The sequence below is a fragment of the Pleurodeles waltl genome, chromosome 7 (genome assembly GCF_031143425.1).
Source record: "Pleurodeles waltl isolate 20211129_DDA chromosome 7, aPleWal1.hap1.20221129, whole genome shotgun sequence".
In the NCBI taxonomy this organism is placed as follows: domain Eukaryota; kingdom Metazoa; phylum Chordata; class Amphibia; order Caudata; family Salamandridae; genus Pleurodeles; species Pleurodeles waltl.
Window position 1 is genome coordinate 113451965 of NC_090446.1, and position 19890 is coordinate 113471854.

General features: G+C 41.9%; 1 protein-coding gene across 1 annotated transcript in view; it reads right to left on the bottom strand.

The window, feature by feature from the left end:
* The window catches only part of LOC138303797 (peroxidasin homolog), a 193013-nt gene that overhangs the window by 21389 nt on the left and 151734 nt on the right, over nucleotides 1-19890 (bottom strand). Inside the window, exons 16-18 of the mRNA XM_069243211.1 lie at nucleotides 17939-18073; nucleotides 16074-16282; nucleotides 14331-14445 (exon numbers count right to left, since the gene is read on the bottom strand). Coding sequence (XP_069099312.1) covers nucleotides 14331-14445; nucleotides 16074-16282; nucleotides 17939-18073 — 459 coding nt within the window. The remainder of the gene's footprint in view (nucleotides 1-14330; nucleotides 14446-16073; nucleotides 16283-17938; nucleotides 18074-19890) is intronic.

Genomic DNA, 19890 nt, shown 5'->3' on the forward strand with positions numbered 1-19890 from the left:
TAGTGTTAAGGAGAAGTAGTGGGTTTTAGAGTTTGGGAATGGGTACCGTTAAGAGGCACTAAAAGGAGTTTTAGGGCTCACTGAAGAGAAAGAAGAGTTGCATTAGGAGTAGTAAAGTGTTCATGGAAAGGTAGCCTTAAAGGGTTTGTAGGGTACAGGGAAGAGTAGCATGAATGGAAATAAGAGGTTTTTAGAGTTCAGGGAATCATAGCACTAAGGGGTGGTAAGGAATTTTAGGTTTTGGGGAAGGTAGCGTTAAGGGGTATTAAGGGATTCCTAGGGCACAATGATGGGTAGTGTTAAGGTGTAGCAAGTTTTTTTTATTTATAATTCAGGGAAGAGTAGCGTTAAGGGGTGGTGAATAGCTTTTAGGATTCCAGAATAGGTAGCTTTAAGGGCTAGTGTTGGTCTTAAGTGTTCGGAGATGTATACCGTTAAAGGGTAGTAAGTGTTTTTTGAGTTCAGGGAAGGAGTAGCTGTAAGAAGTATTAAGGTTTTTCATGGCTTATGGATGGGTAGCATTAAGGAGTAACAGGGCTTTTAGGGTTCAGGCAAGGGTAGTGTTAGTGGGTAGAAAGAGGTTTTAAGGTTCGGGGATGGAAAGCTTCAAGGGTTTGTAAGTGTTTTTTTATGGTTCAGGGATATGTAGCATTAAGTGGTAGTAAAGTTTGTATTGGTTCATGGGAGGGTAGCGTCACAAGTTTGTAAGGAGTTTTTAGGGGTGCCAGAGGGGGCATTAAGGGGTAGTAAGGATTTGTAGAGTTTAGGACGGGTACCATTAAGGGGCACCATTAAGGAGTAGTAAGGGGTTTTCAGGGTTCTCCAATAGGTAGCATTAAGGTATTGTAAGAGGTTTGTATGGTTCAGGGAAGAGTAGTATTAAGGGATTTGTAGGATTTAGAAAGGGTATCATTACAGGATAGTAATGGGTTTTTAGGGTTCCAGGAAGAGTAACAATAAGGAGTAGTAAAAAGTTTTTAGGGCTCAGAGAAGGATGCTGTGAAGGAGTAATAAGGAGTTTTTAGGTTCTTAGATGGATAGCGTTAAGTGGTAGTAAGGTTTTCCAATTCAGAGAATGGTAACATTAAGGAAAGTATGGAGTTTTGAGGGAAGAGTAGCTGTAAGTGGTGCAAGGGTTTCTTAGCGTTCAGGGGTGGGTAACATTAAAGGGTAGGAGCGGGGTATTAGGGTTGATGGAAGGGTAGCATTAAGTAATGGTAAAGAGTTAATAAGGTTCAGCGAAGGGGTGCATTAAGCAGAAGTTTAGGTTTTTAGAATTCGCATAATGGTAACATTAGTCGGTAGTCAAGAGATTTTAGGGTTCAGGGATAGATAGGGTCAAGGGATAGTATGGGGTTTTAAGGTTCAAGGATGTGCAGTGTCAAGTTATAAGGAGTTGTTATGGTTCAGGGAAGGGAGGCATTAAGGTGTAGTAAGGGATTTTTTATGGATTCGGGAAAGAGTAATTTAAAATTAAATTATATGGAATAAGTTAATTTAATTTATATATACAAATATTACATTTCAAGAAAATTCAATATGATATTAATAATGCAATTTAAAAAAACATTCAAATTAGTAATTAAATTAACGTTTGATTCAAAAAAAGTGTTTCAGTCTATAAATAATAAAACTGGAATTGGAAAGAAAAACACTATTCTCCCAAGGAGTGCCCTGTTAAGGTATCTTTGAAGTTGATGATGGAAAGGGGTGGTAGGAGGTAGCTTGTCACAGTAACTCATTCCATGTGACTACCATTTGTGCTGCTGCCAGAGATCCAGAAATGAAATAATTATCTTATTATATAGGAGACATATAGCACTGCAGTGACGTGTGTTTGAATGAAAGGTCAAAATCTACTGTAACACGACTATGAATGATTACAGGGTTTGGAGTGTAGGAACATATTTGTGGAAGCATAGAGTTTCTACCCAATTAAAACATATACTACTCTCCACCAATATGTGGGCTGAGCCAAAACCCTCTCACTCTGTAGTCCTCCTGAAAGCTCTTTTTTAGGTTGATCACATAAGATCTGATGACAGCTGTGCCGTCATGCCAGACCTAAAAATGGTCTAAGCGTATGCTACGTTTCCAGATCTAAACCTATGCTAGACAGCATGTACACGCAGTTGCAGGATGGTGACTTGAATCCACCTAGATGAAACCCTCAAACTCACCCATTTTAAATGTGTATTGCAGTAAAATGTAACAGAATTGGCAAAATGAGGCACTTACTTATTTTCTTCAATCGTACACCTTGTCATAGCGCTCACAGATCAACCACGTAGGACATGCATTAGGGGTGGCGTAGCTGGTGGCCTGGCCCAGACCAAGCACGTCTGCGCAGAGAACACAGGCATACAGTGTATGACTTTGGTGGGTGTGTGCTCTGCATCCACAGGCGTGACCTTTTTATTTTATGCTCTGGAGGACATTACTTTGAATGGCCCAAATGGAAGCACTATTGCAAAGGAGTGCCCATGACATGGAGAGGGGACACCCCATGGCCATCATAGTTTGGAGACACACCAGACATGTACAGTTCTCCTTCTATGATGCATGTTCTATGCTCAGGTTATTCGCACTGAAGGGGGGGTGGGGGTGGGGAGTGGGGGGTGGGGGGTGGGGGGTGGGGGGGGCGGGTGTGTGTGTGTGTGTGTGTGTGTGTGTGTGTGTGACAGAGATGACACTAACTGTGCTTATCTGTTGTTCTGCAAAAGGGAACATTTGTGGTAGGTTTCCCTGCCCCCCCATTTTCATTGGTTGCCTGTGTGACAACACAGAATTTTCTTTCACCAGTGGTGGCTCCTCCTTTATGGTGGAGGGGAGTCGCCCCCTTCCCTCTCCCCCGCCAGCAGCTGTAAAACATTAAAAATAAAATAATAATAAACTATAGCCCATATTTATACTTTTTGATGCAAACCAGCGCAGGTTTGCGTCAAAAAGTTTACTGCCGGCTAAACGCCATTCCATTGCGCCAGCCGGGCGCCTTATTTATGGAATGACGTTAGCCGGCGCTGCGGCATGGTTAGAGTCAAAATAAATTACTCTAACCGGGCAGCGCAGGCGTAGGGAAGAATGGGGGTTGTGCGTCAAAGAATGGTGCAAGTCAGGTTAGAGTAAAAAACCTTGGCTCTAACCTGACTTGTGCCATTTTTTGACGCACAACTCCTATTGAAATGACTCCTGTCTTAGGAAAGACAGGAGTCATGCCCCCCTGCCCAATGTCCATGCCCAGGGGACTTCTGTCCCCTGGGCATGGACATTGGGCACAGTGGCATGTAGGGGGTCCCCCAATGCCACCTAAAAAAAAATAAAATATATACTTACCTCCACTTACCTGTACTTACCTGGGATGGGTCCCACCATTCATGGGTGTCCTCCAGGGGTGGGTGGGGGTGGCAGGGGGTGTCCCTGGGTGCAAGGAAGTGCACCTGTGGACTGCTTCCATGGTCGGAGACCGTGGAAATGAGCCCACAGGTCCGTTAACGCCTGCCCTGACCCAGGCTTTAAAAAATGGCGCAAATCAGGCTGGGTGCCATTTTTTAAGGCCCGCCACCTCCTGTGCGTCAAAATGACGCAGGAATATAAATAAGGCGCAGATGCCTTAGTAATTTTTTGTACGGGAACGCCTACCTTGCATATCATTAGCGCAAGGTAGGTTTTCACGTACAAAAAATGACGCAAACTGCATAATTTTGCCGCTGGACGTGTCCAGCGCCAATGTATAAATATGGAGTTAAGTTTGTGTTGAGTTTGCGACAAAAAAAATGATGAAATTCCGACGCAAACAGAGTATAAATATGCCCCTATGTTTATTATTGTTTTATTTTTGAAGGGGCAAGGCAATTGGTACGATGAGCACTGCGCATGTGTGTTTGGCCGGTTGTCTCAGGCTGGCAAAACACACATGTGCACTGAGCTCTCTTTGCCGAGTTGGAGACAGCAGACAAAGACTCCCAGTCTGCCCCAAAGTGCAGCCAATCCTAACGCTGTTTTCAGGCTGCCAGCAGCATGAAAGCAGCATTAAGATTGCCCGCAGGGCAGGCTGGTAGCCCTTTCCTGCTGTGATGAGGACAGAGGAGCGGCAAATAAGGTTAGGATTTTTTTAAATGTAGTTTTTGTGTTTGTCATTCCCCCTTGCACCACCCCACCCCGCCACACACCGCACCACCCCTTTACTGAGCCTCGAGCCGCGACTGTTTTGAACACTTTGTATATGCCAGCATTAAACTGAGGCTTGAACTGCATAAACCTTCTGCTATACTGGCCCTCTAATGTGCAGCCTAAACAAAAAGCTGAATCCATAAATACCCAGCAAGCACATAAGACTTTGTGCACAGTTGAGGATTGGGCCGCACTGAGCTAAGCAACCGATTGCACTTTAGAAAATGCTCCGCTTATGCACAGATATGTTGAAAAGGCTCACATGTACAGAAAGTAACACTACAAGCATACACCAGACCTACCGAGATTACCTTCAGATGCACACACAATCTATCAATGTGCCCAGTGACATTCATGAGCACCTAACTAATAGCTTGTACTGAACATATAGAGCTGAACAAGTGCACCAAAATTAAATGTTCTAATCGGCCAAAAGCAGAACTGCACTTATGTGAAAATATAGTGCATGTATCACATCTCAGATACTACAGAACAAGCTTAGCTGTGTGTACTGGCCTCCTTCAGTGCTTTGGAGGCTGACACTTTTCACTGTATTGCAGAGCTCGCATTTATATCTCACCCAGCAGAACACCAGGGTCCAATATAAATAGAGCCTAGCAGTGGCAGACACCCCCCACTGATGGATCCAAGAGTAAGTGCTATGTCTATGCCTGATCCACAATATAAATGATGGTGATAACTTTTGTTTCTTCAAGTGAATGGAATAGAATAGGGATCACCCTGCTTAGAAGAGTGCCCTGGAGGGTAGCATGATATGTAGCAAGGTGCTGCACGATCAGCGGTAAACAAGAGAGCTGGTACGAGCAATGAGTCCTGGGCCACATCACTCTTCCCGTCAGAGCAATCTTCCAAATGCGGCGCGTCCTATTCTAGCCTCGCAAGCACCCGGCGCCCCCGATTGCTTGGACCATCCATTGGGAACACACTGTGGTCCCCGGGGCACTTCTCGTCCTTTTAGCGCCGGCTTAACGCAGATCTTCATTTGTAGCACCTCATGAAACTGCCTCCTCCTGTTCTGGATTTGTCACAGGAATCTACAGTATTTCTACCCCGAGTGCCTTAAAGTTTTTGTCATCTAATTTTCAGGCTCTTAAAAAAAAGTCTTTGAGTCCTGATGATGATCTCGATATCCAGTTAAGGGATTGACATCTCAGCTGTTGTTACGGAGCCCATTTACACTGTTTTTTAATCCTTAACAGCCGTGCTATTCTTGTTTTGGATATGCACTTTAACCACTATGATCACGTGTGTATCACTTAAAAGAGCGCAGAGCATGCTTTGTCGCGTTACCCACTGTGCCATTGTTAATAGGTTTGATTTTTCCTTTTTCATAATTTTTCTCCTTACCAATAAACAACCATTCCGTGTTTAAGATTGCTGATATTGTGCATCTAGGGACCACTGTTCTGATATACTATGACTACCCAAGGTCCCTGAAGACTCTTGGAGTCCCTTGTTTCTCAGTGCTTATATAATCTTAAAGCCAAAGAATCTATTTCCTCTATTTCTCCCAGATGTTCTCTAAAGGAACAAAGGACAGTCCATTAACCAAAGTCACAAGGTTTGAGATTCTTAGCACTACAATAGAGCTTGGGGGTTCCAGCTAATGAAGGCTGGAACTCTTTAAAGTTGCTGGACACCAGGAGGTTTGAACCACTACAGTCCGGTTTCCAGAAAGGCCTAATCTTTGAAGTTGCAACTCTAAAACTTCCATACTGATAACTGTAGTGTCTGAACAGCTTCTTTTTTAAGGACTGAAAATCTAAGAAGCCGAGGAAATCGTAGAAGAATATGTTTCTTGGGAATTGCTAACTGCTGTGCGAGGGAATCAACACGATCTCATCCACACTTGAACTACAAGAATGATCACCTTGTTGTCTGTCTAAATTCTGGCTAAGCGTCTTGGAATCATGGAAAAAGGAGGAAAAAATATCAGAAGAGCCAGATGCAATGGCCACTGAAGAGCCTCTATTCCCCAAGCTTCATTCTACTAGGATTTTGTGCAGAACAAAGGAAGCAAGGCATTTGTTCCTGTATTCCCATCAACATTCAAGCAGGATGTATTCTGGCTCTAGAAGAATCAGAAGATGAAATTGCAGTTGGGCCATTCGGAGTCTGGTAAAAATGTCTTCACCAGATCCGTTTTGAATCTTGCTCCTATTACTTGTAAGTTCTGGGAAGATATGAGATGATATTTAAACTGACAAGAAAATAATGCAGATGAAGAAGACAAACTCTGGCTCTTACTTTCTGAGCAAGACTTATTGAATTTACATGAATTATCCATTTGTCTAGGTGTTGAGACATTGCTGTTCAATGTGTAAAATTCCCATCGGAGGGACCAATATTTTGGTGTAGGTATGTAGTTCTGACATAGGACCATAAGGAAAGACTTGGAATTGAAAATGAACATAGCCTACTGTGAATTGGATATTTTCGCTAAATGCTGGGGTGGATGGGAATATGCAAGTATGCATCTTCAAGTCCATGAAGTCATGAATTCACCTAGATTATTTAGAGAAATGATGCACTGTAATTTCTACATCTGGATATTAATTGTTGAAACCAAGCGATTACCCTGCTGAATGTTGATGATTTTTCTGAAGCGCCGTCTATTATTTTCAACAAAAAACACTTGAGAGGAAACCTCCAGGCCTCTCTCTGGAAGAGGAACTGGAGCGGTTGCTGCATTTTTCACCAGATCCTGGAGTTTGCTCATATAAGCTAGTCTCTTGTTGCTGTGCTGAGACTGCCTTGTTGGTTTGGAACTGAAAGCTAGAGAGGGTCTGAAGAACTCTAGTCTGTAGCCTTGCTTATCGCATTAATGACTCAAGGGTCTGAGACTGTTGAAATTCAGATGTCCTAGAAAGCTGAATCCGGTCTCTCACTGGAAGACCAAATAGAATATTTGGTGGTGATTTTGAAGCCGGCTTTTCTATGGGGAAATCAGTGTGGTAATATCACATCCAGTATTAGCTGTACCAAAGGGTACAGTCATTACAAAGTGTGCTTGCAGATTGATTTTCACAGGTTTTCCTACCATTCTGGATACTTATCCATCGATCCTTGCCATCTGCTTTCACTAGGCAAAGTATATTTGGGAAAGAAATCTCAGTTGTGTGTGCGCTCAATTATAAACTTGATCTGTCTGATAACAACTATTACCCCCAGAATCAGGATTTACTTCATACTAAGCACCTATGTTTGCAGGAGGTCAGATTTGGTTCAATATCATTGGCGCACAACATTGTGAGCAGAAAGCATGTTTTGTAAGGTTGCCTGTTTTGTGAATCAGTCATATAAATTCAGATTTGCAGCTGAAGTGTGTTTTCTTGTGATGGGTATTATTTTTCTGGTTTGTTGCTTGCTGCTGCTCCGCCTCGTAGCGCTTTGGAGCACTTAGATGGAGTGTCGTTACTCCCAGTGTTCTCTTCCTGGGAAAGAATTGAAAGGGTGTGTATGCTTGTTTCATCCTATACTGGCCACGTGTCTGTGGTTAGTGGTAGCCTGAGGGTCTCCCTGCTCTGGAGGGAAATGGGTTGATGTGTGCAGCGTTCCCTGGCTGAGGAATGCTGGGATTGGGACTAAGGTAACGCAGTAATGCTGAACCAGAAGTCCACCCTGCTGCTGGTAAGGCATGCTTTATAAGTAAAATAAAAGTAACTGGGACTAACTGTTTGTGTACCCATCTGTATCTATGCATCACCGAAATGCCTCTACAAAGATCCATTCAAAAACCTGTTCAAATAAAGCACCGTCACTTGTATTGCACCTCCTTGGCATTCCACTTGGTGCTACTCAGTATAAAGCATATACATCTTCAATGGATCCACAGCTCAACAGGAAATAACAATTACCTACAACACTATTGTTGCAAGGTATCATATGTAGGTGCTTGTAGGCCTACTTCTACTTGAGCCATAACTGTGCGTCAAATTAATTTGAAGAATTTAATCTTCCAAAGAGATAAAGTTTGAAACAATTAGTTCAACTCAATGTGACAGCACTGCAAAATAATTTGAAGAGGGAGCAAAATCCAAGAAGATTTTTTTGGGTGTCTGTCCTTGACAGCAGGGCATTTTATACAAACTTTAAAAACCCATCTGTGGTTTTTTTTTCTTCTAAATGTCTTAAAACATTTTGGGGTTGAACCATTTTAGGCCAAGAGAACAGAAAGGATACAGATCGCTAACACACATCAGACTGCTGAGGAATTATTACAGGTATGTAAATGGTTACTGTCTCTAGAACTTCATTTTTATTAGTTTATTTTACTGATGCATTCATAGGGCACAGGTACTAAAATGAAACTGCATAGCACCTACCCCAAAGGAATAAAGACGCTTGAAATATTATAGGCTCATGGCATCAAATTGACCGTCTAGAAAGAGAAAGGGTTGTAGGCTCTTCTTCAATTGTTTCGAGGCGTGTACTCTTTATAGGTTGCCGGCAGACAACTTTTATCTATAGGTTATCAAAAGACTTCTTATGACCTATAGCAAATACAGTGGGCTTTGAGTCAGCATTTGCTTCCCATTGGTTGACTTTCTTGTCACTCTCATTGGCTTTCTTCTAAGATGGCTTTCGTTCCTGCTCTTCTGTTTGTCCTAGCCCTCGAGAGCAAAGCTTCTTGACCATGCTTTAGATTGGATGAATTTATATCCTTCCATTGCTCAAATTCGAGGACATATTTTTTTCTTCATCATTTAGCACTGAGAATGCATGTGTGTTCTAGCTCCCTCCCTCATGTGCTGCTTTCCCCCTCAAATGCTTGCGCTTTCAGTGTTGTTTCCAACCCCTCATAGCTTCCCTATAAAATACTGTATGACTATATTTGTATAGTTGACAAAAGAGCAGATTTTAAGGATTCCTATTGTTTTATCTCTTGCTTTAACACAGGCCCTGGTGATAATCCCTGCTGCCTCTTTTACTGCCTGCAACCCCACCGCCAGCAGTAGAAACTTTACTGAGTGGGTCACAACAGAAGCTCAGAGATCCAAGTTACATCAGATTCCGTCAGACACCAGAACAAGAGAGGTGGCGCTCCGTGTCCGACAGCCCTGGAGCATTGCAACATACACGAGCTGGTCCCAGCCCAGAGTGGGGAAACAGCCATACTGTGGCCCCTACCAGGAAGTTGTAGTGAGCGCATGAAGATTACCTGAGCATGGGTTCCCTGCACCATCAATACCACATGCCGGCATCGCAGAGCCCTGCCACCGAAAGGCTCAACCCAACACTCGCACCTCTACCGAGTAGCATGGAGCTGTGAGCACTGCCAAAGATGGAGTAATATAGTTAGACACCTCATATTGCGTGGAAGCACTGGCCATCATACGTGAAGACTTTTATGGTGGTGTGGGAGGAGCTCACTGCTGGGCTTCTCCTGGAAGCCACTAGATCCACTCCCTGGGCTACTACAAGAACCAAATGACTCAGCATTTGTTTCAGTCTGAGTCCTGCTGAAAGTAAGTCAGATATTGGTAGGAGCTTCACATTCTGACACCTCTTTATTATTTTTAATTCCTGTTCACTGTTTCCCGAGTGCAACATCTTTCTTTGCAAAGACTTAAAATACTGATATGAATGTAGTTATGAGTTACCTTAAGATTTGTTTGCTTTTCCTTCATTATTGTGAGATGTTTATTTATGTCACATATATATATATAAACATTTTTTAACGTTGCTTTACAAACAAGCATTGGCAAAGGCAATAACTTGGCACTCACATTGTGAAGATGCGATCTATTGCCTGAGCCAGAGCTTGTTTCTTTTGTGCCTCTGTGATTTCTGGTATAGAGTGGATGAGCTACAAGCATACAGGCATCTGGGTATGTGAGTTTGAGTGCATGCCTTCATGAATCATGCAGTTGGATCTGAATTTGATCTAGGCTGACAGGCAGAGCAAATGGAGCATTTTAGTAAGTTGCTGATGTAGTAAATTTTCATTGGTACCCAGTTAGTTACAAAACATGATAGCTTTGAGTGAGGCCAGTGTGGTGTTTCTCTGACAGTGTATATTTCAATGTCTATTTCGGAATAACCGGCCTAAAAGGAGCTCAACAGTGGGAAGGAAGTTTTAAAGAGAAAAGAAAAGTTTGATTCTGGTCAGTAACCTGTGACAGAATTATGTGTGGCTTAAGTTTTTGTATGTTATCCTTGTAGGACATGAATTACACACAACATGACCAACCCTTTATGCCAGTGGGAACCTGGAGCAAAACAACAATACAAAAACTATGGTTCACCAAGGACTTATTTCTATAGACATTTAACAATGCAGGTGATATTCACTTTACCATACTCTCTTAATGAAACATTATCAAAGACCAACTAGCCTCTTTCCAGTAGAACAGGCAGTGCTATTTGTGGAAGTCATGGTTTGGTACAAGGGGAGATGCAGGAAAAAGCACTGTAAGGGTTCATGTTCGACACCTAGGATTGTGGACTCTGCCTTGCTCAAGATTAAGATTCAGGTGCGGAAGACATTGTTGTTTGGATGTTGTCATGTGGCCTTGGAAGCACTTCATGTCACTGATAAACAACACTTTGAGGTAGTGTTGTGATTTTTTAGCATATAGAAGAAGGGGATAGTCAGTTGATACAGCCCGAGGAGTTCAATCTATTGGTTGAACAATATGATGGACCGTATAGAGCCATGCGGGATACCACAAAAGACCAGAGGAACCGGGAACTTTAAGGATTGCTGTTTTACCACATGAAAAGATGGGGTTCAGGTCAGAGCCTGTGATGGATGTGAAGAAGGTTTCAAGTGCAGTTTGATGATCAATATTGGCAAAGGCCAGTCACACCACTAGAACAGCTAGGAGGCAAGACTCTTGGTGAAGCATAATAACAGCCAATTACATTATCAGGTCTTGAACATATCACCTAAATAAAAACAAAGAAGGGATAGATCACATACACCATCACAAAGAGAAATGTATTGAATTAAATATATGGAATGAATGATGTTAAAAGGGTTAAATGACAAATTAGAATATGTTTTGTTTTTTAACATGAAATGCAATTTTCATAGAAGACCAGATGTCCTCTACCTGTCACATGACCTCTAAATAAATCACACTTATTATTAATGGGAAGTAGCAGGTTAAGTAATGGAGAAGTGCTCGGATGTTGCCAGCTCATTTTTTTATACTTAAATATACATCAGGTGGACCCGGTAATCCTCAGAATCTGTATCTATTACCTATAACAATTTAGAATTTCCTGTCTAAATCATTTTTGAATTTGTATAGCTTATTGTTTTAGTCACAAACGTATGCAGCATAAAGCGTTAACACCATTGTAAGGCTTTTAATATATTTAAAGTTGTAGAATGTTTACAGATTATGAATATGGATTTGATCCTTGCTAGATAATTAAATTGTCCATTGTGATTGAGGACTGGATAAATTTGCATTTATTCTGTTTCTTTTTTCTCAGAATTAATTTAATTTTATGAAGTCTTACGGTAAACATATTTTTGACAAAATGCTAACAGAAGCACAGAATGCATTGAGTGATTGATTTCATTGCAACCATCCCGTATATCGTTTACATGTTAGAGAACTATGAATGCAACTCAACATGTAATGAAAGCTCTACATAAATCAGTGAGAAACTGAGCTGGGCGGGTATATTATTTGCAGAATATTTCTTCAAAGGTGTATTTGTAAAATAGCTGTGATACCATTTGAACTGGTGGCTTTGATACTGGCGGAGGGTATGTGGCCATTTGTAGTAGTTTTTAGGAAGTTGATATTGCCGGCTAGGGGTTAGCTAGGGCGGGGGTGTGTCTGAGGTTTGTCAGTATGGGTGTTTTCAATGTCATAGTTATGCAGACTGGTGTTTTTCTGTCGTTGAAATAATGATTAATGTTGGTGGGTATTGTCCTTGAGAGGGGATTAGAGAGGATTGATTCTGCGCTTAACAGCCTTGAAAACTGCTTTGACTAGCTGTTGATCTGCAATATATGTTTTTGGCTTGTAGTCTGCTGTTGCTGAGTTGTTTTCTGAGCCTTGCTGGCTTTTTTGTGATTTTTCTGGTCATGTGATATTTGAGACTTTCCGCCTGACTTTTTAGAATTGTTTATTTGCCTGGTGTTGCCATTAATCTCTTGAGTGTACTTGGATGCTGATAATTGGGGTTTTTTCAAGTGGGGGTTATGTCTGTCTGTATAAATGGTGGTGTCAATGAGTGGTTTATATCCGGTTGTGATGGGTGTGTTTTGTTTGTTTCAGTGCAATGCGAGTGGGAGGTACTCACAGCAAAAGTTGAGTTTTGTGATTCATACATATGATGTAAGGTAGTGCGTCCAGTTTGGTTTTGCGAACTCAGTTAAGACTTGCACGTGAGCTGCTGAAGAGACGGGGCTTCCAGGTGAAAAGAATTTCTTAAGTCAGTATTTTGTAACCTGTGGTCCAACTCAGGGGCTCTACAGACCAATTTAATTTCTAACCATTACTTTCTGTCACTAAACACCAGCATTTTAAGCTAAATAACTATGTAAATGAGATTCCTCATACGAGGATAATAGTTTAATGGCATAACGATAATACTTACGTGAACTGTTATGCATCCTCAATGTGCCTGATATACGAATTATTGAAATCACTCCTGCTGAGAGTTCTGATTTCACAGGTCTAGTGATGTTTACAGTGACCTGGGTCATGCACCTGCGTGCGGTAACTCTCACATTTAAACATGCATTTGCAGAGCAGAGTGACAACACTAGATGCCATGACCCAATATGCCCTGACCAAGATCTTGTTACCATTCGTGATATCCCTCCTACCGACACCAACATATTGAGAGGGGGGGTCCCTCCAGATCCCAATGGCTAACAAAAAGGTGAATGAAGACTACCTCAAACTGAACATGGTGTAAAAAAAAGAATTCATCCTTCCAAGAGCCTAGGTCTAGAGATGGATCTCTGACAAGGGAGGGATTAGATGGAATGTACAAAATTTAGACTTCCACTACACTGGCCTGACCCTCAACAGCTGTATTTGCAGTTCAGCTGTTGAAGGTAGGGCCAGCATCAACTTTTTAACTCCATGAAGTTTAAAACTCTACCTTTTGTTATTGTCTGTTCTCTCAGTCTAGATGGTAGCAATGCACTGCTTACCATAGAGGCTGGTTTCACTTAGGCTCAAATAAAGTGTCCTCCATGTTTCAGCCTCTTTCGTTGAAGATCTTAACAACTACGACCTGCGCTGCACTACCTGCCCTTTAAGGACTGCATCACCTTGTAAACCCGACTGATTACCTACGAGGCTGTAAGAGACCCCATTCTACAAAACCGAGCAGAAAAAACAACCATCTGAGGACCCCAATGATACACAAACGGTAATAATGTCGTCATAGATTAAATCAAGAAATGCAAAAAGGAGAAGGCTGGAAGTCAAGCCTTCTCTAGTTAATGCATTCAGGTCTTGGAATAACATCACTATACAGGTTGGGATCACCATTACCTCCAGCACATCAGAGCGTAGCACCAATCAGCTTGACTTACTCTCCGAGGCTGTTTTCAATGCAGCGTAGTCCTGTGGCTGGGTTTTCACTATATAAATACCACTACCAACGCGCATGATGCAATTACAAATTCACATCGAACAACCCAAGGTTCTTTTCCAGAACTCTCCTGTTATTAAATATTTTGCTGCTTTGAAAGGGGAAACAGCCTTTACATCGCTGTGCTTAAACAACGTAGTCTGAACCACAAATGCGTCTTTGCAACACATTCCTTTACCACTTAAGTCATAACAAAGACTTGCCTTAATGAAAGCGTTGTTGAACTGATGTTGGACGTTAAGTCCAACACTTTCCCTACTGTTGCGCAGACTGGAGTTGGAATAGTAAATTATACTATTCCAAAGTCCAAAGCTTTCCCTAAGGCAAGTCGTTGCAACTACTTGCGTAGTAAAGGAATGCATTGTAAAGATGAATTCATAGTTCAGACCGCGTTGTTAAGGCAGGCGTGGCAAATGTCTTTGTGGTTCCATCATACAACCCTTTAAAAGACATGCATTACTTCCCATGCTGCCAGTGTCCTTCCTTATAAGTGTCACCCCCACTCGCAACATTGTCGTCTTTCAATGGCCCCATATGATTCAGAAATAGCTGTTGCCCCTTACCTGGTGTCCTTCTTCTCTTCTACAAATGGGCTTTCTTCTGGAAAGCTGTAAATGGGAGATCTCCGGCTCCGAAACTGCTGGGACAGGGCACGGAACTGCCCCCGACTCTTACAGTCTGCAGGGGAAGTAGAGGAGCAGAAGCCAGATATGAGTGTTCAGCAGACATCCCTGTATTCCCACAATCTCCATCAAATTTCTATGACCTTGCAGAAAAGTTTTGTGAGTTTTACACCAAAATAGATGGAGGAAACCATGATAAATCACATTTACTGTGATAATCACCACATACCCGGGTACTGATCTATACCTACTGTGATCAATACCTCCATCATCTGATTTCAGTTACGAAAGAGCTGATAAAAAAACAATACAAAGTAGTGGCTTCCATCTGTGGGCTAGGAAGGGTCTTAAAATAGCAGCCATGATTGTTTACTTGTGGGCTGTCTGGGAAGCAGATGCATGGCCTTGTTAAATGTACCTTCTCCTAATCAAGCATATAGCCCTAGATCACACAGAAGATTGAATACTCATTACAGGTAGAGACAGCTCTGGTTTTCCTGCCTGTGCCACATGTGGCTGGGAGCTACTTGAATTCTAATGATTTGAATCCCTAGAGAGATGATAGCCTCTCATTATTCTGGGAAATAATATTGATGTACAACTTTTAATGCTGGAAATCGCAATGCTAAGAAAAGTAATGTGACTACACCTAACATGTTTCTGTAAGCCCTGGGAAGACACTTCTCATGGATTAAGAATGGAGATACATCAACCAGGAATAGTAAGCATTCAAATCACCAACTGTTGGCACCCACAAATTCAGCAAGTATGTTTTTTCACATATTCTTGCAATCCCAGATTCCCCTATATTAGTCAGAGCTAAACATAAATCTACTTTGTAGGCTCAGAGATGGTAAATATATGCGTATGTGCAAAAGGCAAAAAGAGTACAAAACAAGTGGGCATAATGTACTGGAATCTAACATACGTAAAATATGTGGGAATATCACATAGCCACAATACACAGGACTAGATTATAGACATAGTAAACAGAACAACTAGCTGGCACTATTGTGGGTGTGTGTAGGCAAAAGAAATAGCAGTCTGGCACAAAGTCCGGGGACAGGCTGAGCAAATAGGAATATTGTGTTGGCAGACTTGTCGAACATCTATGCTCAGAAAAAAGGCAAGTCGAAATGGCAAAAAATGTAGGTAAATCCAAGCAGGGGAAAGGGAAATAGCAGGTTGTGACTCCATGAAGGAGCATCTTAGTAACCAGAAATAGCAAGTTATCACAATAGCAAGAGCAAAGAGGGCCAGCATGCAGGCATACTGCTCTCACCACAAATAAAAACATTAACTTGGCACACGTAAAGAAATAGCCAGTTGGTGCAACACGCAGGAACATCACCGCTCCAGTGAATATGAAATACAAGTTGCCTCAATGTGTAATTACATTATATGCAGGACAGACAGTATCAAGTTCAACAACATAAAGGCATGCTATTTGCTAGTAGGCTCAAAAATAGGAATAGTAAGATAGCAACACATGCAGGAACTTTACACCTCCATCAAAACTGTATGGCACAACTCAGGTACATGACTAGGCACCGTGGGTGATGATGTATGGTTGTGACACATTGCCCCTAGGGTATAGTAGATCCAGCCCTCTTGTGTACTGGGGATCAAAGATATAACTCCCAAACCCCAGCCTGACCCAGCCATTGGCTTGGTCATTCGTACCATCGCAGCAGTCCTGCCACATGCGTATGTCCATAGTCGGGATGTCATCACAGCTGGCCATGCCCTTGGGGTACTCTGCTACACTGAAGACGTCTGGCTGGAGATGCCGGATGTCATCACCATTATCACAGAGCACGCGAGCCAATGAGACCTGTCGGATCTGGATGAGTTGGTCTGATGTGAACACGCCTGGGTTGGTGTACCAGAACCTGATGAGAAGGATGTGGTAGCATAGAATTAGAGGGTTATTTAGAAGAAAACAGAGGAGAAAACCTGACCTCTAACCAGGATGTTTATCACTGTGATGGACGGAAGAGGTGTTTCACCATGTGCATGAGCCTAGATTTTTAGTTGTGAATTACATACTCTCTGAACCACACTTTACCAAGGAACACATCATCAAAATCCCAAGGTCTTGTATCCAGTTTGTGTTAATGATAAATTACGTGATTTTTCTTTGCCCATGGAATCCTGTGACCCCACCACACACAACAGACTATTGACAAGATCTTTCTGCCCAGCTCTCATAAACCTTGACTATGTCGTGTCTCACATCCTGCCCCACCTGGAGTAGACTCTTCTAGGTGGGAAATTAAAGTGCCAGTAGACAGATGGTTTTCTTGAAGTGTTCACCTTGATAAGATTGAGGGGTTTAACAGGCATCCCTGTCCTATTGACAAAAACATGTCTTCTCATATTAGTTTGTATGTCTGTAGACTAATACATCTATTTAAATTAAATACATGGGATCTCAATCAGAGTATTAGGGTAACATGATGTCTGCCACAAAAGGAGATGCTCTATCTGCATTCCAACCTCTTGCAGTGTGCTGGGGAATGTGGTACGTGCAGAGCTGGCAACAGACCTGCCATTTTGGCAGACCCGAAGCCAGTGTAAATAGCATTGGAGTGTCTGCCCAATTGGGGGGCCCCTTGAACACCATTTTCACTGGTGTCTTTTCTGTCCAGGACCACCATATAAACCAATGGTAGTCTAGGACTGAATGTGTCCTGAATCGTGCCCTCACACCCTTGCTGTTTCCTCCCTGCACTTGGAGAACAATAGCTATGTTCTTTCCGAAGATAGTCCTTGGTTGGCATGGAATATCTGCTACCATGGCTCAGTGTTCCCCGAAAGCGAATCCCTCATGTATGTGGTGGGTATTTTTGTGGGAAATTGTCACCTTTCATAGAAGACACATTCTAATGGAGACCTTTAATATACAAGCTACAACGTCTTGGGTAAACAACTTAGGGGCATATTTAGGAGCCCCTTGCACCTCTGTTGTGTCACTTTTTGTTATGCAACGGCGGCGCAAACCTTGAACTCATATCTATAAGGCCACGCAAAGCCACTTTGCATGGCTTTGAAAGAGCTCATAGATATAGAGCAAGGCAGCGCAAATCACAGTGTTGCCTTACTCTGCTCAAGGGAGGCATTCCATGGGCATTGCAGTGGGTGTTCCCACCTAAAACCCATGGATTTTGATGCATCCCCAGATTTGCAAGAGCCTGTAAACCTGGGGATGCGCCAAAACCTTACGCCTCAGAAGGGGAAGTGCAATGAGTAGAAATATCTTTATTTCTCCTCGTTTTTCCTCTTTCTATGTGTGCTACATTCTGCAGCATACATAGAAAGGGGAAAAAGCCTCCCAGGATACCTTATGCGCAGGAAGGTGTCCCTGTGTCAAAAAGTCCATAAATATGAGTCTAAATACATTGTATTTAATATCCCATAAAGATAGTCGACATGGTAATTAACTCTAGTTTTTAGGTGGATTGCTCTACTTGATGTTGACTTCCTCCAACTGGCCCAACTAACCTACTTTTACCTTGCATGGGTGCTGTGAGAGCTTGCCACTGTACCTGTCTCCATCGCGCAGTCTTCTAAACTGAGTGGCCAGGAGACACAGCAATGTAGGCCCAACTCTGCTCCCTGGGACGAGGTCTTCCACCATGAGGGCTGGGAACAAGTCGATGTTTTTGGGTGTCCCGTACAAGCTGTTAAAGGATATGAATATTGAGGAGTAAGAGTGAGATAGCAATTATTATTATGGTCAAGCTTAGATAAGATGGGTTGCAGGAGAAAGAGATGGGTAAAATTAAAGAATGCAGAACAGGTCAAAAAAGTTCAACTGACTAACAGAATGGAGCAGACAAAAGAAAGTGCGCATTAGGTATAAAATCAGCTGGAGGAAGAGAAAAGGAATACGAATAGGTCATGGTATGGCAGAGGGGGAACTGAACAGATTAAACAGTGGGGAAAATAAGTGGTAGACAAAATAAGAAAATCACACGGAAAAAACTGAGACCTACCAAAGAAGTATCTACGATTAAAGGAAAGGGGCATGTCCAAGGAAATGGAGAAGGGCACAGGAGCAGTGAAGAATCTGTTCTGTGCAAAATAATGTTTTTATTAACTGAGATTTTTGGGTTCTTCATATGCGAAGGACTGCGGCTGAATGACTTCTAGCTAACAAATCTTTAAGAATCAAACTTCTTGTTATCTGCCTTCATATTCCTGCTCAAGGACAACCTGCTTTAAGAATCACTTAGAGAGGCTTTTCAATTGTAAGACTTCCATCTCCAGGGCCCCAGCTATAAGACTTATTTTTTCTGGGTTAATATATATACAGTACCCTGCTCAAGGATGTATAGCATTAAGACATTCTGTTGACTGTCCAGCAATCTGGTTTCTTTATTAGGTCTGCCTGCTATGAACCAAGAGACCTCTAGCTAATACAGTACTCTATAATTCCCTAATAAAATAGGATAAAACATGTTTTATTGAGTTTTACAGTTTTAGGATATCCTTGTCTACGATTTACAGCTGTAAGCTATCTTACTTCTGGACCTACATCTATAAGGCACCATTCTCTTGATCTTATACTTCAAGATATATTTTTCTTTGGCTCCCAGCAACAATGCTTCCTTCTCAGATCAGACTGCTGTAAGATATTTTCCATTGCATCTTACAGATAGAAGGTATCCTTTTCTGAGTTTTACAGTATATGCCCTCTTTCTCCAGGGCATAAGAATCTTTTTCCGCTGATCTTAATAAGATATTCTTCTCCAGAACATATTTTTCTGAATCTTACAGCTATAAACCATCCTTTAAGAGCCATTGCTTCAAGATCTTTATCTAAGGGACGTACCTCAATAAGACCCGATTGTCTCCGATATGCTGCTTTTGCAGTTCATGTAATTATGATTTATGATCCACACCATTTATCTGAAATTACACTTAATTAAGCAAATTACATGACTTTCACACATAGGCTACATTGTTTTACTTCTGACCTCCTCTAATGATCCTGAGGAAAATATGAAACTATTGAAAATATGAAAATAAATATACCTTTTGCACTTCTTATTTTCAAGAAGAAAGTCAAAAGATAACCCAAGTTTTAAAATATCACCACCAGGGTAAAATATTATCGGCTCAATCTGCTTTTCTAACAAAATCTCACTACTCTCCAATGACTTTTCATTTTATGGCTGATTCCGGCTGAATAACGATTGATTTCATATGATGATGATGATGATGATGACTTGCATTTCTAAGACTTGTACTTAAAAACATCAGACGATGCTTCAAGTGTAAATACAGCTTTAGTCAGTGTCAGCAGAACACCATGTTTCCCATCTTGGGATTCATGCGAGAACCAGCTGTGTTGTGGGAGCTGTAGTCTTTGTTTGCTTCCCTTCCATTAGTTAGATTAATGCAGCTCAAAGGAAGATTTGTAACCAAAAAGGCAGCAACTGGAAACATAGCATTCTGTTGACATGGAGGAAGGTGGCAACCACCTCTGAAGAGA